Below are 21,359 nucleotides of genomic sequence, written 5' to 3'. Positions count from 1 at the left end.
CTCCATCTTTTAACATTTTTGATCTTGACCGGGAATTTCCACATTCATTTCTTTTAGATTGAATACTAACTTCTTACTAACCGAACGTAATGGAGAATATTGGCCCGTGGTCGTAGCAGAGCGGACCGGGCGTAGCGAGGTCCGTCCAAAAACCAACCTTGGGCCAACATTGGAAATATTGACGTAGCGAGGTGCCAACCTTGGGCCAACATTGGGAATATTTGCCCGAGGTCGTAGTAGTGTGGACTGGGCGTAGGGAAAAAAAAACAACCTACGCAGACTACAATTTTTACTTAACTCACTTCAAATAAAGAAAAACCTGCTGGGCCAATACTCTTTTGGCTCCTTTAAGTTAAGATAGTTTTGCCCAGCACAAAACATGACTCAAAACGACCATGTGTAATTTTCAGTTGAGTGTCAAAAGAAACCTGTGACTACATTGCTCATCCTTTTCTACGTTCGTTGATTGGTCTAAAATCTCGCGCCGTAATCTCAACCAATCAGAAGTAAAACCAGTCGTGACCTGGTCACTCACATTTTGGCGCCATTTTTGGTTTTTCTCTGTAAACTTTGAGTTCTCATTGGCTCCTGTGATATTTCCCTTTGCTCTGATTGGCCACTCAGAAGGAAAAAAACCAGTAACCTATCGCGACTTGGTCACTAACATTTTGGCGCCATTTTTGGTTTTTCTCTCTAAACTTTGGTTCTCATTGGTTCTTCTGATATTTTCCTTTGCTATGATTGGCCGTTGAGATAACTTTGGATTTTGTTCTACATCATTCAGCCAACATGTGCTCAGACTCCATACAGCAGTGCCGGGTCACTTGAAAAATCAATAAGACAGCTTTTGATACGTACCCTTGCTGGAGGAGGTGGTGGGTGTGTTAAGATGTAATCGGTAGCCTCCTCAAGGCTGCCTGTACTCATCAGCGCAAGTCTGGCATGCTCATGCGTGAAGCCCATGTCTATGAACTAAAAAAATAGGCGCTTGTTATTAGTCCACGATAAAACTGTAAGAGACTTTTGGAAAAAAAATACTTTCAACTTATTAGGTAGGAACATTGAGCCTGTCAGTAGATATTCAAGCATTAGATCCATTATCAACAAAGGTTTCCTTATAGTCAACCACGTAAAAACAAGCCTCATGAAACCGCTGACAAGGTGACCATCCCCCCACTGACTAATGATGACTTTGTTTTGTGTGATTGTTAAACACTGAAAGATGCAAAGGTTGGAAGGGGAGTATTGTTACTAAGGGGTGGTGAGCTCGTATCCAATACAAACTTGAAAAAAATGGCTTTACACGCTTTTTTTCCGTCTCATAGTTCAGGAAAAGAGTTAAAAACCAAGTATCAGAAAACCAAGAAAGTGAATGCGAGCACACCTGCTGTAAATGTCGCACGTTTATCTCCGGCTGAGGCCGAGCTGGTTCAGCAGGCTGTCGTGTCGTTGCAGAGGAAACAGCAGCGCTACTGGAAGCTGAGGAGGTTTCGAGCGCAGGCCCAAGCTTCTCTTTAATGACAGCTTCCCCTTTGATGATGTGGTACAAAATGGCTAACAAGGACTCTGCCATGTGTGGACCATAATCGATGGGAAATTTCTGTCCCCATAGTTGTTGCACGGCTAAGAAGGCTTTCTGTAAAGACAATATGTACCTGACAGTGAACTTCTGAATAGTATATGTAAGCCTTAGCAAACGGCCTTTTGCGAAGAGATGCAAACTTAACCGCGCATGTAGACTATATAACTAGGTAATCCGACTTAATTTTACTTTCAGATAACTCCCATTTCCAATCATCCTCAGAGACTCAGAGACAACCAATTAGGCAAGATAGCTTGTTAATTTTCCATTCGGCCGAGATCACCGTTTTGTCTTCCCCTTGCCAGATGATTTGCCTCTGCATCCCCGAAGATGATTTCTTTTTCTTCTTCTCCTTTACGTTCAGTCGCCAAGGTGCCCGTCCTTGAAACCTCACCTTTTGAGTTTTGACAAGAAATCTTATAGGTTCGAAAGGCACAAAAACGAGTGCGGTGGACGTAGCAGGAAGGCTGTGCGGGGAATCCAACAAGGTTTCCGAATTCGCAAGTCTACTGACTAGGGTCAACCATGAGTCCAGCAGCTCCTGAGCACCGGCTGAAAATAAGAAAAATTCATATTGATTGAAACCGTCAACCACTATGTAATATTCCACAAAGTATCTTATCACGTCTTTGGGAAAGGCAAGGGGGAGGGGAGAAGGGGGGGCTGTTAACACTGAACAAGAAAGTTCAAAGATCGTTGAAACAGATCAGAGAACCTGACTTCATGCGACAGTTGTCGAACTTAAAATCTCCAATTAAGAGGTTAGATATACCACAACTTATCTAACCGACGATCATTATTAACGCTGCAGGACGCGCTTTTTTCCGCCCATGGGAAGACGAGTCAAGGAGAGGTTTACCATGGGTCCCAGACCTCTCCTCGCGGGCAAAGAAATGCTATTGCCAAAGCGCTAATACTTAGGGCCTGCTCGCACGCTACGCCTCATTTAACCCTTTACACCCTAACATCAGCATCGATATTCTCCATACTCTTCTCGATATGTTTCCTTCAGTACTGACGAGGAGAATTTGTTTAACAATCAAAGATTCTCATGGTAGCGTTTCATTTCCTTCATTCTCGTGATCTTAATAAATGTTTCAGCCATATTACTGTAAGGAGAAATTAGATGCTGGTCACTCTCAGGTTTTAAAGGGTTAACTATAACGTTACTACAGTATGGCGTTAAAATTGATGTCTATGACGAGCCTCTAAAAAGATGCAATTACTTTCAGCCACAAAAAAATATCCACTAGAGAGTACCCTCACCTTGAAGAGTTTCAGTATTACTTTCACTGAGAGGGGCATTGCTACTCTCCTTAAGTATTAGCTTCAGCAACCTATAACCAACCAGTGAAACAAAGCAAGAATCAGAAGTGTGTTTCATTATATGAACCAGAGCGCACTGTTATTGAAAAACATCATACAGTGTAGATAAAACCCCCCTATGAGGGCTGTACGCGATGACACGAGAAAGAAACATGGCCCAGCGCGAGATGCAAGATGGGAAAAAAAGTCAGAAAGAAAGGAAGGCGGAGAAAAAGCTGCGATTCTATGATAAACTTTACCATGCTGGTTAGGTCGGGCCGGACGGGAAAGCTCCTACTTACGAGAAAAGACTGCCGTGTGCTCCAGACTTATCAAACTGTTGCAGCATCAGATGGTAAGGGTTCTTCTTTTCGTCAAACAGAAGGCGTGAAGCAGAGCCGACTACACACATATAGAAGTGCAACCTGGAAATAACAAACATGATAATAGTCAAATAAAAACATCGTGTGGAAAGACAAAGAGGTAAGGTGGTCAAGTCTGTGCTTAAACCAAGAGGCCCGTGCAGCCAGCGCTCATCCTGGTTTCTTCATCATGAAGCGACTGAAAGTATTTCTACTCCCCCCTGGATGGCATACACACAAAAACAGTTACCTTGGTTTGAGCGCTGGAATATCACTGGGAAATCCTTGCCAGGACAAAGCATCCTTTAAAAGTTTGCTGAGCTCCAGAGCCACGAGATAAGCTGGTGGGGTTGGCGTTGCTAGATGTGGCGTTCGACGCTGCATCCTCTGAGCAGATCCCACACAGAGTTTCACAAGGAGGACAAACAGGTCTGACAAAGCACGACCAAGAGCTGTTGATGTCTGAAGAAGTTGTTTTATAATTCTTTGCTGCACAGGAAGAAGATTCGACTTTGCGGCGTTGGCTTCACCACTTGTTGGCTTGTCGTTTGTAACTGTTATCACTGTACTGCCTTCCGAGGTTTGCCCTGAAAATATATATAAACAAAAGATAATTTTGAAGCTAAAAAAACTGCCCAGTAGGCTAGAAGTCATCATGTTTAGTTTTCAAGCAAGATGATGCCTTCAAGTGCTTATGGACAAAGGAGTAGTACTGGTGTACTGCCATCTCAAACATCACAAGGTCAAATGATGAGGACGATGAATACATAGTAGATGCCCTCGTAACTTCGTCACATGATTAACCCTTTAACTTCCGTGAATGACCAAGACAGAATTTCTCCTTACAATATCAATACAATATCGAGCAGACAAGTGATGAGAATATAGAAAAATATAATAGCTAGGGGATTATAAGTTGATCCAATACCAAATTCTCCAAACTAACATCACAAGAACTGTATGGCACACAGTAAGGAGAATTACTAATGAGATCTTGGGAGTTAAAGAGTTAACAGTCTAACTCCCGAGAGCGACCAAAAAACGTACTTCTCTTTACACTACAAAAACGTTTTTCAAGCAGAAAGGTGGAGGGAAGAAAAAATTCGACTAGGAGGTATTAGGCCGTTTATACCAAGGAAATAATCTGCGGCTTACATAAGACGCGAACTGGACCATTTATACGATCACGGCTTAATCAAGCCGCGAAGTGCTTACAGAAATGGTCCAAAACGTTTGTCCTACATGTACGGAGTTGTGTGAAACTCAAAGTGAAAGCGAAAAGCGTTAACATGCAACAATTTGTGATGTTGATAGATGGCCGTACACATATCATCCACCGATGGGATGACTTGATGTAACACCAAATTCTCCAAAACCAATTGGCAACGAAATTTACTACAGTGACAACGGAGAATAAAGAGCCTAAAACGAGGATCACTACAATGTTGTCCGAGTGAAATACACCGTAAATATTGTTTTGTACCTGAAGGTTCTTCCTGACTTGCTGAAGTTGAAGCTTTTAGCATCTCCAGATCTTTGTCAAAAACCTTTGTTTCATCCGATGAGGTATCTGAGCGGCTAACAGTTTCCAAGACAATCGTTTCCCAGATAAGGAACATGTATAACTGACCGAGTTGCTTTAGAACAGTGATTCCTTCATCAGAACCCCAGTGATTGATGCACAAAGTGCGGATATCAAACTGTAACCACAAGAAAAATATTGTTAAAAATACTTGATTAGATAAATATCACAATGAACTGTAGAAGGAACAAACAGTTAATCATTCGACAACTGATCTAGCCAGCGTAAGGAGAGTCAGGTACTTTAGACTTATTTTCCAACAAAACTCGCATTATTCTCAGGACCAACGTTTGCAAGGAATAAACCAGACATTACTTTTCTCTCAGCGTTATATATCGAGCTCAAAAGTCACCGACTTTTCTCTAAGAAACACTTATTTTCGGCGAAGCTTCTATCAGCGTTGAGTAATACACTTGCGATCCACATGCTTCTGTCTCCTACAGAGTTTAACATAAACCAAAATACTTTAAATGCTCTTAGAGCAGTTTTCGGTTGAGTTTTGAAAAACCAAGACCAAAGTATCGCAACAGCCATTCAGAGCGCAGGTCCACATCTTAGTTAGCCAACAAGAACTCAAAGTAAAAACAGGCAACTGCATGAAGCGCGGGAAAACGCGGGTGACCAAATCATGAGTGGTTTAAGCTTTGAATCTGATTGGCTTAGAAAGTGGCGTGAGTTTTCCAGACCAATCACAGAGAAAAGTTACGCAAACCCAAAGCAATCATGGATCACTTTCGTCACTCAATTAAAAACTGCTTAAACAGCTAACAACCAGCCTTCTCACCTGACCAACTTTACAAACATGAAGGAACATACTGATGAATGCATGCGCGGCTGCTATTCCATGTAGAAGTGGAGTTAGCTGCACTGACGCCATAGCCTGTTGTGGTCGACCCGAACAGGCCACTTCATGCAGCAGAATGGATACTGGTGATTCGTCTGACCTTAAAATTAGAGGCTGCAGAGAACTGAGCACGTCATTGAGCAGAGTCAGACCTTGTTTTAACACTTGAGATTCATGTGATAACATCTGGGAGAGAGAGGAAAATGTACAGTGAATAGTTAGCAGCTAATCCCATTAGAGAGTTTGCGCAAAAAAAAAAAACAAAAAAAAAAACAAAAGCAACGTATAATTGAGGAGGCGGCGTGGCCGAGTGGTTAGGGTGCTGGACTTGTAACCTGGTGGTCCCGGGTCCAAGTCCTCCACCCTGCCACTCACTGGATTTGTTCTCGATCGCCCCGAGTTCAACTCCTCGGCTGCGCTTTGCAAATAGCCAACTGATCTGCCTCCTGCCAGTCGGGATTTCATGTTTATTCCAGTCATTGTAAAGCGATAGAAATAGCGCTATATAAATAAAGAATTATTACTATCAAATTTCACTACGGGTGAAGAGAAGCAAGGTACATGCATCCTTCTCTTGACATTACTGGCGCTCGACAATTCTGCCCGAGACAAGAAAATTCCTCTTCTTCATCTTTCATATTTCCAGAATCAAATGCTTATTGGAAGTTCAATTGCAATTGGGACGGCAAGCATGTAACTGCTACTGTGAGTTGTTCCTCTTGTTGACAGCCAAAACAATTACAAGTACGTTTTCGAGATGAAAATAAATTTCGGCCGCAAGTCAATTTCGATTCAAATCCCAATTGGCTCAATACTGTAGTTGTCTCATTTAGCAAATTTTTACTTTCCAATGAAAGAAATAAGAATTTGAAATGTCACAATTTCGATAAACGTTTGCCTCCTTTATTAAACAGAAGTTACTATTTCCTAGTTAGTATTTTCATTTGCTAATAGCAACGGAGTACCAATTGACACCGTAAAAAAAGCTTAACCTTGGTAGTCCCTGGTGCCAAATTATATCTCACTTTATTCCACCCTAACTGACAAAAAACTAAGAAAGTCGATTCCTACCAAGATTGATTTGCACACGCCTGAAACGGATTGACAGGCAGGGGAGGTCACAAAGTCCAGAGGCAGGTTTGGCAGACCAAGAATGTTGATCAAGGGATCCAGACCTCCAAGACGAACAAACTCTCTGCAGTGATCATCAGTTGAATTATTGCTAAGGATTGAGTCCACGAATCTAACCTGGAAAAAATGACGACATTCACAAATTTAAGAACAATCTATCACATGTAGGTGAGATAATCCTCCATCAAAACGTTTCAGACACACACTATCGCAACCTCTTCAAAAAAAACAGCATTCAGAATACATAAAAATTTTAGATCTAAGTACTGTCTTCTTGAAAAATGCAAAACCTTTGTTGACCTGATTGTTTTTTCTCAACTATTTTCAATGAGCTTCTACATACCACATTCAGAATGTAGTCAATGAGAGGAATGAATGTTCTTTTTTCTTCTTCTGTAGTCCTTTAAAACAAAAAAGTGAGAGTAAATGCCATACTCAACACCTTAGTAGTGTTCTCATAGATCTTCACAGAGCAGTATTTGTAATGATCTGTTATCTGTTACCTAAAGCTGTGCCAGGTCGCAATCAGTAAAATAAAAAACCGAACCCAATCACAACTTACCAAGCTTAACATACACCATTTTCTTATAATACATGCCTTCATACTATACAACAAAGCTTTCACCATTGCTGATCCTGGAATTCCGTCTGACTCAAGTCACGTGTGATTCTAGAACTAGCCTACAGTGTAGCTCCCTTTAGAGTCACTGTGGCTCAGTGGTAGAGCATCAAGGTAGGGAATCCAAAGGTTTGAGGTTTGCTACCTCATGTGGATTCAAAATCTTTTCTTAGTCTTTCACTCGTTGCAAAATAAAACTTCTTTCTTTGGATGGAATTGATTTTCTCATTTAAGTGCAGTGCACTTAGAGAACTAAAACATAATATTGTGATGTCATACTTTGAGTTATCCTTGATTTTATCGTTTTCTGTCACAACTTTGGCAGCAGTGGTGGTGCTTGTAAAGCTGAATCGATCGTCATCATCCTCCTCTTCATCTGACATAGGCTCCTCATTCACAACAGCCACACGCCCAGTTCCTTGTCCCAGTGTACTACTGTTATCTGTATCACTACCATCAGGTTTAGCACCCATCTTAAAGCCAATGTACTTGGGGTCTCGACCAAGACTACAAACCTCTTGCAACAACTAAAAGGAGAGTACAAAATGAAAAAAAAAATACACATCAACGGTTCTATCACCATACATTTTGAGGCCTCTCTCATTTAAATGGTACTAATCACATTTCTTTTATATCCATGTATATCAGCCTACCTGGCCTGACAAAAATCTTATCAAAAAAAAAACATCAAAATTCTGACTCAAAAACATAGCAGATTTGCATGGACATAAAAGAACAACATGTGCATGCATATCCATGCCCACCCAAGAGTTCTATGGGCAAAGCTGAAAAGGTCATGCAAGCCCTCAAGCCACAGATGTGGCTTCCCTTCACAAGTACATCTTTAAGATTCAAGTACACAGTTGCATGGTGCTGAAGAGTAACAGGACTGGCAAAGCTCATCTGGAGTACAGCCTTTCTACATATAAATTCGTGAAGATTTCAGTGGTCATATTGTTCAAAATTTTCCCAATGACAGGCACAGATTAGGAACAGGGAAATACCACAACACTGTGGCCAGGTTGTACAAAGCTGAGTTAAGATAACCCAGGGTTAGAGTGAAATCTGATTTCCAATTAGAAAGCTTTCAAGGAAAATTCATTCTAATTTTTTTGTGTACAATTTAATGATTGGATGCCCGAAAAGGATAAGAGGAAATTATCCTAATTTCTAATCGACTTCAAACAACTGGACCCAGATGTATAACTACACGTAGCGTATCTTCCAAAAGGAAAAAAAATTCAGATACCTTAATGATGGCCATCATGGCATCTGTTTTTAGAGTGGGTTGATGTCTCATTAGTTCATCCATTGCTGTGCCAAGGTTGGAAGCAGTTTCCCCTGAGAGGCAGAAAACAGAACATGAATATTCACTGCTAATTCAACACTAAAAAAAGATAAAACAAATGTCCTTGAGATGAAGCCTTAAAGGCCAGCAGCCCATGACATCCAGAGCTCATTTCCCATTTATATAGTATCACGCAAATGGCAGCACATCTGCTCAGGTTGTAGCAAAGCAGTCACTGCCACTGACAACTGTCCTTTCCAGGCTTACACTCACCTGGACAATCAGGCTACAGGTCATGATCAATTGCTAATCCTGGGTTCAAATGATTTACTGTATCTCACTATATTTAAGAAGCTATACCTAGGCTTTCAGAGGTTCTTCTACGCCTCATTGCTGGAAGGTAGTCAGGAGAAAGCAGGACTCTGAACAACTTGTCAAAAGGCTTGCAGCTCATAAAAGCTTGGAGTCCTCTGGTATTCAAACAAAGAGCACTAAGCACACTTGGTAGTGATGAAAGAACTTCACGTGTGGCTGGAACCTTAAATGAAAATAAGGAACAAATTTTAGTCACAAAGCTCACTGAACGACGAATTCCTATCCTGAGCTTTACACAGGGCAACCTTCTTTTATCTAAATATAACTAAAGAGGTGCATTTCAAGCCATGATTAAATTTGCTGGTGCTTTATTATTCTATATTCTTTTCTATTTAAAGTGCACATGTATGTACTGTGACACAACATAACCAACCTCTTTTACTACCAAAGCCTTCAGCATAACTGCAGTCAAGCCATTGTCTTGGAGAGAGGACAGAAGTGATGGCTCATGGAAAACATATACAGTCACAACATCGATAGCTGTTGAGGAAAGAAATAAATTAAAGATTGGTTCAGAGAACTTTGAGCATGCTTCTCAAATAGTACAATACCTAAGAAAAATGACTCTGACTGCTGATAACTTCCACACAGTTTTCCAAAAGGCTATCTTTTGCCATCAATGAGGCCAGAAACATTCTGCTGAGGCTTAACAGGTGATCAATCTTTTTGAAAATTATAATTTTACTTTATATACCTGCCATGAAGAGAACAGGGCCATAATACTCCACATTGCTAATGATGTGCTTCAGCGATGTTGGAAGTGAGCTGTCCATTACTGAAAAATACCAAATCAAGTATCCAGAATGTTAAGTATTGTTCAACTTCAAAGGCAAATACTTTCTAATATCTGTGTTACAAGAAGGAAACAGATTTCACCACTGTAGCAGCTGAAGAAAATAATAGGGTAAAATGCACAAAACAAACAACCAAAAAAAAAAGAATGTCGAGCAACTGGAGACTGACTGTATTTAGCAATTATACAATATCTAAGATTTATGAGTTAATATTGTGATGATTTTCAAGAGAATTCTACAAACTATCCTTGCAGAGCAAAACGAAAGACGATGTTTATCTTTACCATTTCTAATACTCTCTGAGAAAGATGGATCAGGAATAGATTTCTTTAAGAAACTCAGAACAGCTTTAATCAATGCAGCTCTCTGAGGCAAGCAGCGGTTCTTGCTGACAGGACTTGTTCCTGAGCTGGGGCCTGCAACTGCTGATTCAACCTGTGACTTTTCTTTGCCAGAGTCATGTTCATCCACATCCATTTTGTTATCATCTGTGACTCCTGTACTGTTGACATATGGCTGCTCTGTTTCCATTGGCACCTCTTCTGATTGGTGTGGCTGTGAAGGAGCATCAGACTGGGTTCCCTGCATATCATTTGTTTCCATGGCAACACCCTCTTGTTGGTTGGAAGGTACAGAGGGGAGTTCTGGAGACAGTATGGGTCCATGATGGGACAGACATTTCTTTATTTCTTGCTGCATATTTCAAATAAAAACAAACAAACAAAAACACTTATCAAAACATGCTACACGTATGTTGTGTTGCACTGGGTACAGACAACACCCATGGGCATGTAGATTTGGAAAAGCTTCCGGACATCATCCCACTTTGTATCGGAGAAAATTCCTCTTTCCAGCGGTGTTACTGGTTTGGCAGTTTTTGCCAGATAAGGCCATACACCTGTAACTATTCCAGTCATATTTAAAAAGTCATCATTTATCAATAAAGCATCCAAGCCTTTTTCACATACAAACAATGTACACTTGTGTTTTCAAACAAATTTACATGTAGATCTAGAGTATGTGCATGGATACTGTACCTCTAGTCTGCTTATAATGGCAGTCAGCCCACTCTGATTCTGGTAACCGGACAAGTCCATGTTGGCAATCCACTCCATAATACGAATTGCTCTTGTGACAAACTATTTATAAAAACACAGACACAACAGTTCTGAAAAGGATCATTATCACAACATCACCCATAGCTGGCTATCATACAATGCAAATACTCTTTCTCTTAACTATCACGGCAAATCAGTTTAAGTCTAGTTTAAGATCTTGAAGAAAAGGTTAAGGATTCCATCTCTTTTCTATATAGGCTACTTACTACTAACTAGAGCAAAACTAGAGAAAGTTTTTCATAACAAAATGTAGCTGTAGGAGAATAGAGTAAAATGACAAGATAATACATGTATTCTCCACATCTAAATGTAAAAAAAAGAGAGAGCTCAGGCTATCAAGATTTAGCCAGGGTTCCTGCAAAGTGGCTGTTGCTGAACGAGTACCATTTAGAGGCTACATGTACTAGTCTCACATGTTGATAAGCAATGTAGTCAGCAGTTAAGAATGTCACATGCATGCTGCACAAAGTGTTTTTTTCTTCTAGCAACCAAACCGATTTTAGATTAATAGTTGGTAGCTCTGGAAAAATTTGAGCTTGGAGCCCTGCACAAGGCAGTTAATGAAAGAATAACAACCAAGTGCCACACCAATCTTTTCTCTAACACATGAATTTGATTCTTTGTGATTATCTTACTGTCAAATGACTGTCTCCTCCTTGGTGTTCCACAACTCTAAGAAGAGCTTCTAACAAACCACAGGACACCAATGCTTCAGCACCTAACAAACACCATGTAAACAGTAAGCTACATGATAGAACTGTTAAGTTAATTTGAGAGATCACTGATGGAACTGTAAAGCCAGCTTGAATGAAGTTTTTCAGAAAGAAGTTCAATGAAGAAGCTCCCATTGCAGCACCCACCACAATACACCTTCATCTTGTGAAATAAACATAAGGGAAGAAGCTTCTACTCATACGAAAAGCCAATCATGCCAAAAATCTTTTAATTTCTCATCTTAAAAATCTCCAAACTTGACTCAATAATATATTAAACAACTCGAAACTTGAATCAAGCCTCAGCCCTCTTGGTTTTCATGATGCAAGGACTGAGAATCACAGATCTAGTTCCAAGGAATAGTCTATGAACATTTGAGCGGTGCTGTATCAGATATGTACATGCACACTTCAGTGATAGCATTCTTACATACATGTATAAATCTTATTAGACAAGATTAATAACATTACAGATGCCTCTTATTTACTGCATGAAACTGTCATGAAAAATTACTCAGCAGATTTCACCTACCAATTTCATAGTATGCCAAGTGGTAAAGAAATGAAAACAAACCAGTTGCAAATGGTAAGGGTAGGGAATCACCGTGTGGATCTGAAATATAATAAAGCAACACAAACATTTAGTTTTTACACCACTTAGAAGTTTATTTTCAAGTGTGAACCCTTATCTTGCAAGATCACATATATATTCTATGCAATAGGAATGAATAAAATCCTTCGAGTTCTAATATAAGTACATTTTGCTTCAATAAAACAAAAACAAAGACAAAGTCTAGAGCCTTAATAAGAAAAAGATAACTATATATTGAATAATACAACCAATACTGCATTACTCAAATATGACAACAAAATGAAAAATGTGTTTGGCCTACTTAAATTGTGAGTGCCTTGAATTTCTGTACCTGTAAGAGCTTGGATGCAGTTTCTCGTAAGTGTAGGTAAGAATCCATGATAAGATGCCAGCCCTGTGCAGTCAATCACAGTGTTCACTCTACGATCAAAGGAAAATACCAATCAATGCAACATTCTGCACATGGACATTTTGTTCCTTCAGTATTGCATCATACATGTACAGTAAAACTGCAGGGTTTTACTCAGTGAAAAATACCTTTCTTCAAGATGAACTGACATGAATAGTAATTCATTTTTTTCAAAAGGGTATGTCAGCAAATCCTGTAATCTGATTAAGTTCTATGTGTGGTCTAGATTTTCCTATCCCTTCCTAGAGTTGCTGCAACTTTTGTCCATGCATTTACCAAAATTGCCAACAAATCCATTTTAGTGCAGAAACATACTTTGACAAAGATTTTTATCACACAAGAAAGGTGGGGACAATATTTCATTAAAAATTATCAGTTTATCATAGTTCACTGCATTCACTGAGTGCATTTTGTGTCCGAAAAAGGACAACTAACCCTAAGCATAATTTAAGGAGAGAAAAAATAAATAAATTATAAGCTGACTAGGAGTTGCTGCAACATTTCCCAGACCTTGGTCACAGTTTTTCTCTACACAGAACTTCCAGCTGGCTAAAATCACAAATGTTTTCCAAACCACAATTTTTTTGCATACCTTGGACTGCACTCCATGTGTACCAGGGCAGTAAGAGTACGGATAGCTGCTGTTCTTATTTCCTGTGAAAATAAAATCCCACACCAGCAAGGAGTCATTTTTATGCCACTACTGTCAAAGCAAGAGAGCAGTTAATCGTGCTCCATAACAAGCTTTACATGAGAGTTGATGGCAGTTAAATTGTATGAATATCCAACAAACAACTTACACTGAATTGTGGCTGCTCCAACTCAAGTAATTCTACAGTTTCCTCAATAAATCCCTGATATAGCAATGGGTTTACAACATCCTGGGTGCTGTTGGAATACACTGTAATAGAAATAACACAATTTTCAGTTTGATAACTTGCATCCAGAACAGTTTAAGAAAATAAACAATACAGTAAAGACCTTAGGCACAAAATTCTATGGCCACAGACCTCTAACCCAGTAAACAACAAACAAATGTACATGACTTTATAAACACTTGTGAGGATAAAGCTCTTACATAACACAGAGATGGCTTGGAGTCGAGCTTGGATACACTGCAATCTCTTCTCATAAACAGGAAAATGTTTAGCTAGTCGTATTCTACTGAACAGATTTACCTGTTAAACAAACAACAAAAGAGAGAAATTGAGACAACAGTCTTTTTCCTGTATGATCTTATGGGGAGTAGAGCTGAATGGTAACCCCTACATTTTAGTTCAATGATCACCAACTACAACCATAAAACATTTACACTCATGGTGAGACTTTACCCTTTCACTCCCAAGATCTCATTAGTGACTCTCCTCACCTTCTGCTATACAATTCTTGTGATGTTAGTTAAGAGAATTTGATATTGGATCAACTTATAATCCCCAAATTGATATTTTTCCTCTATACTCATCACTTGTCTGCTTAATATTGTATTAATACTGTAAGGAGAAATTCTGTCTTGATCACTTATCAAAAATCATGGGTTAACAGCAATTACATGTACCAGCAGTTCTGGTGATGAAAAGGAAATATCAAGAATCTACCCTTGATTCTGCACAGCTTCAAAATACCTGTTTGTCAGCAGGAACACTGTAACAACCCAAGACCTGTTCCATAACCTCTCCTGGATTCTCTGAAAACTAGCAAATAAGGTAGCACAGAACAACGTTGTTATATATGTTTGTAGATAAGCATGATTTCCCTACAAAGCTCAATGAATGATTGAACCTAGGGCACAGTCACTGTGGAAGAAAGGGGATAAGTTTCTAAAGAAACTGCGTTGCTGCGTCCGTGGGAGAGTATAACAAGGTCATTTGGTATTATCAACTGAGTTGATAATGTAAACTGGCAATCATAAAGAGTTTCAAAGCTGGTGTTTCAAGAGTTTGTCCTTCGTCAGAGCAAATGAGTCACTGTGGAAGATGCAGATCATCAGACTATGGAGGATGAGGATGTGAAAATTCCTTGAAAATTATCCTAAGCATTCAAACAGGTCTTTTTATAATTATGTGCAATGTGGTACCTGGTAAAGTTGCTTGACATGTACTGAAGTCAACTGGCTACTTGAGGTTTGGGCCTGTTCAATGAATGAAAAACACAACCTTTTTAATTAAATAAAAAATCTAGTTAAGGCAGACATGACATACTGGCATTATCATCAAAAGCATTTTTAGAAAAAAAGGTCAAATGTCATCAGAACACTGCACTGCACAGCTGACATCAAAATATCTAAGAGTGGATAGTTCATATCCTTTCTTTACCTGTGAATCAGGTTGTGAGGTGTTTGGGGTTTCATTGTAATACTCAAAATAAACGTCGGCACAGCTGGCAGGAAAATCCTAAAAAACATTAATAAGGAAGTACTAACTAATAAATAAAAAAAACAGACATGTAGGTACTGCAAAAGTTTCATGAATATACATAAACAGCACTATAGTAAGTTTCAAGCCTGGAAGAATGACTGATTAAAAGCAAAAATGGCTTACATACCACAAGACAATCACACATACAAAATTGTTTCAGAAACAACAAAGATTATAGGGAGATAGGGGGTGCTTAAAATCAGTTGTTTTATTCTGCTGCTTAAATGTGTCTTGCAACTTTACCTTTGGAGGCAAATCCTCACAACAGTGGGCCAGACTGAACCCTGCATTCTTGCCTCCCCATGTCTAAGAATAATACAATCTTCATGTTAACACAAAGAGAAATACACAGACAAAGTGTGGCTCTCGCAATTAAATAGAAAAGTAGAGGTAAGGTCAGCAATCATTCCCAATGGATCCTCTGGCTGGAGCTCTTCAAGGTTTCAGTAGTTTGAAACTATTAGGGGTATTATCACTTCCCCCTGTAGAGGAAGCCAGTCTATTGAATGTCCCCCCCTCCCTCTGAGATTTTGTCTGGTGTTCCTTGCTGTTTGTGAGTATCCATTGATACTCCTATAAGGAGAAAGGCATTGCAAGAGATAACTGTTTTGCCCAAGAACACAACACGATAACACAGCCAGGTTTCCAAAGTGGATCTCTATACCCAAAGTCCAACACTTAGACCATTGGTCCACAATGTCCCCTGATTCTCACAACAACAAATCAAATTACTCTATTAGGGCAGAGAAATTACAGGAGTCAAAGTTTAACGAAGTGCTCAGAGTGTGAAGGCTTCTCTTTGCAATTACATAAATGGCATTTGATAGTGTAAAGATCATTTAATGAAGAAATATTTTGTCTGGATACTTACCTCTCCTAGGCATTGAAGACGCTGTTGAATTGCTTTCCTTTTCTCAGCAGGTAACCGTGGTATAAAGCTAGATCTTTTACTATTGACAACAAAGAGTAGAGTAAGCACCAAGGAAAAAGCTTACATGTATAAATTGCCAAGCCTACTATGAAATGGTAAATAATTTTAAAGAAAGCAATTCTAATCACAATCTGTCAAGTTTTTCTCCTCTATCCTCCACCCACCCCCCCTCCCAATCCTAACCCTTGCACCCTTATACCCTGGCTCTATACTGATCTTGTCTTATACTGCCATGAGGTTGTCACCTCCACAATTTCTATAGACCCCTTAGTTTCATCTACATGTAATATAGAGAGATTAAGAAAATACCTAAAAACATAAAGTACTCCAAGAACTGACAAAACAACTTCCATGTCACTTGCAACCAACAGAGAAACCAGATGCTGAAAGAAAAAATATTTGAACACAGTTAGTGTAGGCTTGTAATACTGTAGGCTGAAGAACCAAACCCTTAAATTGTTTAAAAACTTTAGACTTAAACCCATTGCAGTTACACTTGGGCAAATGACAACTGTGGTACCAAACCCTAGTCAAACAACAGAAAAGTGTGCCGAGCACTTCTATTTTTCACTGGCTGAGCAAAATGAAAAGAGTGGAGAATATTTTTCTTGCATAGTGTTAGAGCCTGAGATTAAGTTATGGGACTTTTTATGGGCAGTATTTTTGGACCTTCTGCCATTCCTGGCCTTTCCCTGCTCACCCAGCAACTTGAAAAGATTTCAAGATGCTTTGTGCTATCAGAAAACAGTTAAAATGGCAAAAACATATGGATAATGAACGGTTAACAAACAGTCCTTGAAGCGTTTGAACAGTTTACCTAACCATTCAAACAGGTGAATAAATCATTCGAACAGTTTGGTCACCCATTCAAACAGATGAGTAAAAATTTTCAAATGGACGGGCAAACCATTCAAACAGGTGAATAAATTACTTGAACAGTTTGCTTAGACATTCAAACAGATGAGTAAAACAGATAATGTCGAACAGACTGGCAAGCTGTTCAAACAGATGAAAATACTATTAATCCACACAATTGGTTGTACAATAATTATTGGTTTACCAATTGTAAAGATGAATAAACTGCTTAAACAGTTTGAAAAACTGTTCCAAGCATGTAGCTTGATCATGGAATGGGCAATGTTGCTGAGTATTGTTTTCATTTCATTTGTCATTGTCATCAATTTCAAGGCCTTTATTCTCACAATTGAAAATGGAAACTATTCAATTTCTCATTGATTTAAAATGATAGCTGAGTTAATCATTTGTCTCACAATTTAGTCATAGAGATGTGGATTGAGACGTTCCGACCACTATACTGAATATCTGTAGAGAAACCACGAGAGCAATTTTCTTCCTTTGAACAGATGAACAGAATAGACACTTCTAGTTGGCGAATTGATGCAAAAACTGTTCAAACAGATGTCCAAACTGTTCAAAAGGATGTCAGAACCGTTCAAATGGATGTCACAAAACTTCAAACAGACCCTAATGTATTTCAAACCGATATGCAAACCGTTTGAACAGTTTTTCAACTGCTTTGAACAGAGTTTTTGAGGCCTTCGAACAGATAACGAACAGATAATGAACAGTTTACCCATTTGAACATATAACCATTAATGTCCGTTTTGCCTTTCATGGTCACACATGTATAGTTTTGATGACTTTGGTCAGGTTATGCTTGTCAGCCTAGCATTCAGTAGCTGCTAAGGTGCAAAAAGAAAACAATTACCTCTGATGAGCTATACAGATGTCTTGTGTACGAGTGTTCCAACACCAGAGCTGTGAATCTCAACACGTGGTTTACCAAGCACCGACGTTCAATCTACAAGTAACACAAAAATAAATCAATACACTGAAAGTTCTTCCAAACCCAACAAACAGTAATTGTTCACCCTTTAACTACTGTAAGTGATTAACATGCTACTTCTCCCCATATATTCATACATTATCTGGCAAACAGGTAACAAGAATTCTCAAATTTATCATGTACATGTACATGTACATGTACATGTACACTGTAGAAGTGGTTATCTTCATCTTACACCAAATTCTTGTAACTAATATACAAGGAAATGAGGAGCAGCTAGAGGGGAGAATTAACAATCAGATCTTTGGAGTTTAATTAAAGGGTTAACTTACTTAGTGCTAAATAAGCTTTGCAGGATTTGAAACTAAAAAAAAAGCATTGAGGTTTGTATGGTACAAATTACCATACAAAATCACTATCAATAACCAAAATAAAGGGGATAATCTCAAGTATAGTCTAAGAAACATCTATTTTCGCTTGTTTAAGTTAAAAAACTTACTGCTATATCTGGTCCCTCTAGTTGATCCAGCTTGTCATAAGTTAGAATCCAAGAGCTACCATTAACTGGTTTAGCAACACTCGCCAAGATTTCATCAAACTTGTCCATAACATCTACCCAGTGTTGAAGCTCACACTAAACAAAACAAAAGTATTAATTAAATAAAATTACTATTTGCTTTGTCAAAAGTTAGGGATAAAGAAGCATCCACTATAACCTATGAGGAATCTAACCTTAGTACTTTGGATTTGTTGGTCTGATACTCTACCACAATAGGAGTTTTAATAAAAAATTGGTTACTGGCAATCTACAGCTACCTGTCTAAACCTGTTCAGCCTTACAGTAGGCTCTTGTGTTCGGGTTTTGTCTTATGGCCTATCCACTTCATTTTTATCATATGACCTGAACAGCTCCACGTGCACAATCCCATAGAAAACCATAGGGAAAGTTGACCTGTGTAAGGCCGAAGGGGTTGATGAGAGCTGGTCCAAAGAGAGCTATCTGGCCCTGCACTCACACAGCTTTGTTGCAAAAACTTAAAGGAAAAAGTGTTTTAATTGGTCTGGCTCCAAGAATATTTTTTGTGGTTGTCCCATGTAAGTCGATCTATCATATACTATTTAGGTTGATGCAAAATTTTCAAAATTTTTAAGACTTAGTGGTCGTATGATAAAAAGCTTAGTGAGTAAGAAGACCCCATGGGAAAATATTCGGCTCTCAGTCATGATGCACTGACCTCAATGCACTTGGTCTGTATGTCATGACCTCGAGCTAAATATTTCCTGTCTGGCCCTCCCACTCAGACAATAAACACTTATTATTACATGATGTAAATAAACAAGAAGCAGCTTTCAGAGTCTCTTGAACTTCTACAACTATTTGAAAACAAGCTAAAATTCCATCAAAGATATTATAACAAAATTTTAACAACACATTTGAAAACAGTGTTTTTAAAGTCTACATAGTGTTATGTAAAGAAAAAGATGAAAAGAGAGAACTTTGAAAACAGAAGATTGAATTTGAGTAAGCCTATGAAAAATATTGGCTTGACTTTATGCAACATAATTTACATTTGTATCTCTTCACATCCAAATAATTCTCCTTTGAAATTAGACCCTGACATTATTTTTTAACACACCCTTAAGGTCAGAGCTTTAAAATGATCAATCCACAAAAACAATATTAACTGAAAGAAAAGATGGGAACTAATTCTGTTAAGTACTGTAGCGAATGAAACAGTGATTATGAATTGCTAAATATTACATGTACTTAAATCATTATTCAAGTGATTATTAATCAAAATGATCCTTGCAACTGAAAGATTTCGACTTCAGTCAAAAGTTAATTAAGCATATTTTCAAACACTATAACAAATGTTGTTTCCATAAGGAAGAAATAACTTAACGACCTAATCATCTAACTTTTAAAGCCATCTTCAATGTAACTGAACTATGTACAAGTAGCAATCAAAGTATTAAAAATACATTGAATTTCCTGTCATCTCGACGATGTTTGTCTAACGGGGATCTTTAACAATACAAAAACTTAGCAAACTAATAAATTGGAATATTGAAATGACCATGAAAACATTCAAATAATAACACTAGATATTAGTAAAAAGGATGAAGTTAATATCTGTGTACCTTTCCATAGTACCAGGTATTGATGTCTTTGAGAATTCGAATTAACTCGCAATCGCTGGCTTCCTTCAACCTTTGAATAAGCTGTTTGCACTCAGGTGCCTGTTTATGAAAAAACTTTGTTAGTAAAGTACTAGAAGAGAACACAAGTAAAGTCTACTATACATGAGAGACTCACTGCGTCCGAAGAAAATACAAGATTTCTCAGCTTATCACACATCGAACTCAAGTTTCTGATAATGGACTTCACGGAAAATGATATCTACTCGCAATTGTACGACACTTACCACGTCGGACTGCGTTTTGCGCAGTTTACTTCTGTCAATCTTCATCTTCTGAGCATAAACATAAGCTAAAATTTATTCATTTTGCCAATCTGCCATGCTGCATCACCACAAACTAAGAGGTGACTTCTTTCTTAGAGTAAAGATAATTCTATGATTCTTTGAAAACCGTGAGTTTTACAATCACGATGACTAAGCGAAACGATAAGAGTCTTGTTGCGCTCGATGACTTATTCCTTGATTCTATTCTTTCAACGTGCCCTGTGAAAATAGGCCAAACAACGCGATTAATATCACATAATTTCTACCGTTTTTGGCTTTGAACGTATGAAGTGTTTCATTCAATATGGCCGAAAATAATGGCGTGCGCGTACACATCACAACGAGGCCGGTCGCCTGGGCCTGAATTGTCCCACAAAGCCTTGCGTTTCCGTTCCAAAAGCGCAGACTTTCCTCCTTTTTGCGTTTATAGGACGCTGTGTAAGTCAAACTGTGATATCCAAAGTTCATTGTCAAGTCATGATGACTCAGATCCGGCGAGGCTCCATCACATTATTTAACGTAAACAACGCCAAATATATTTTGTTGTTGTAATCCCTTAAAATTTTGTTCTTTTTTCTAATGTGTATTTTATTATTGTCGTTGTTTTCCCGCTTTTTGGAGAAGAGTTTATTATCCTCTTAAACCTTTTAAACACCCTGACATCAGTATTTATATTCTTCATACTGCTCCCTATACACATCCTAAGATGCTGAAAAGGAGAATTTGTTCATCAGTCAGAGGCGTGTGTAGTTTTAATTTATTCTCGTGACCTTCTTGTGTGATAGGATGATATTGTAAGGAGAAATTAGATGCTAGTCACTTTTAAGAGTCAGAGTTAATCCCAGACTTGTTTCACATAAAAACTACTTTGTCCACTGAGGGGATAAGAATAATAAAGAATAATAAAATTTACCTAATATGGGGTGCTTTCTTGATCCTAAACTTAATTCTCCTAGCTAATTCACAAAGAAGTGTATAACCGCTAGAAATAAGAATCGCGAACGAAAAGTTACTAAGGCGTCAGGGTG

The 21,359-nt window shown here is 38.5% G+C and overlaps 1 protein-coding gene across 2 annotated transcripts in view; it reads right to left on the bottom strand.

The window, feature by feature from the left end:
* Positions 1 to 20,629, bottom strand: part of LOC131777939 (E3 ubiquitin-protein ligase HUWE1-like) — a 47,484-nt gene extending 26,855 nt beyond the window's left edge. For both annotated transcript variants that reach the window (XM_059094316.2, XM_066158585.1), the window contains exons 1-33: positions 20,293 to 20,629; positions 20,009 to 20,107; positions 18,366 to 18,500; positions 17,789 to 17,881; positions 16,369 to 16,442; positions 16,000 to 16,078; positions 15,372 to 15,434; positions 15,027 to 15,104; positions 14,789 to 14,842; positions 14,337 to 14,405; positions 13,793 to 13,892; positions 13,515 to 13,615; positions 13,307 to 13,368; positions 12,637 to 12,725; positions 12,246 to 12,326; positions 11,636 to 11,718; positions 10,920 to 11,021; positions 10,167 to 10,575; positions 9,783 to 9,863; positions 9,462 to 9,568; positions 9,074 to 9,251; positions 8,675 to 8,766; positions 7,705 to 7,952; positions 7,150 to 7,207; positions 6,747 to 6,923; positions 5,616 to 5,861; positions 4,733 to 4,949; positions 3,500 to 3,836; positions 3,190 to 3,312; positions 2,849 to 2,919; positions 1,977 to 2,134; positions 1,385 to 1,636; positions 859 to 972 (exon numbers count right to left, since the gene is read on the bottom strand). In XM_059094316.2, coding sequence (XP_058950299.2) covers positions 859 to 972; positions 1,385 to 1,636; positions 1,977 to 2,134; positions 2,849 to 2,919; positions 3,190 to 3,312; positions 3,500 to 3,836; positions 4,733 to 4,949; positions 5,616 to 5,861; positions 6,747 to 6,923; positions 7,150 to 7,207; positions 7,705 to 7,952; positions 8,675 to 8,766; positions 9,074 to 9,251; positions 9,462 to 9,568; positions 9,783 to 9,863; positions 10,167 to 10,575; positions 10,920 to 11,021; positions 11,636 to 11,718; positions 12,246 to 12,326; positions 12,637 to 12,725; positions 13,307 to 13,368; positions 13,515 to 13,615; positions 13,793 to 13,892; positions 14,337 to 14,405; positions 14,789 to 14,842; positions 15,027 to 15,104; positions 15,372 to 15,434; positions 16,000 to 16,078; positions 16,369 to 16,442; positions 17,789 to 17,881; positions 18,366 to 18,500; positions 20,009 to 20,107; positions 20,293 to 20,337 — 4,275 coding nt within the window. In that variant the 5' untranslated portion in view covers positions 20,338 to 20,629. The remainder of the gene's footprint in view (positions 1 to 858; positions 973 to 1,384; positions 1,637 to 1,976; positions 2,135 to 2,848; positions 2,920 to 3,189; positions 3,313 to 3,499; positions 3,837 to 4,732; positions 4,950 to 5,615; positions 5,862 to 6,746; positions 6,924 to 7,149; positions 7,208 to 7,704; positions 7,953 to 8,674; positions 8,767 to 9,073; positions 9,252 to 9,461; positions 9,569 to 9,782; positions 9,864 to 10,166; positions 10,576 to 10,919; positions 11,022 to 11,635; positions 11,719 to 12,245; positions 12,327 to 12,636; positions 12,726 to 13,306; positions 13,369 to 13,514; positions 13,616 to 13,792; positions 13,893 to 14,336; positions 14,406 to 14,788; positions 14,843 to 15,026; positions 15,105 to 15,371; positions 15,435 to 15,999; positions 16,079 to 16,368; positions 16,443 to 17,788; positions 17,882 to 18,365; positions 18,501 to 20,008; positions 20,108 to 20,292) is intronic.
* Positions 20,630 to 21,359: the final 730 nt, after the last annotated feature.

The sequence above is a fragment of the Pocillopora verrucosa genome, chromosome 11, assembly GCF_036669915.1.
Source record: "Pocillopora verrucosa isolate sample1 chromosome 11, ASM3666991v2, whole genome shotgun sequence".
Lineage (NCBI taxonomy): Eukaryota > Metazoa > Cnidaria > Anthozoa > Scleractinia > Pocilloporidae > Pocillopora > Pocillopora verrucosa.
This window is presented reverse-complemented; position numbering and strand designations above follow the sequence as displayed.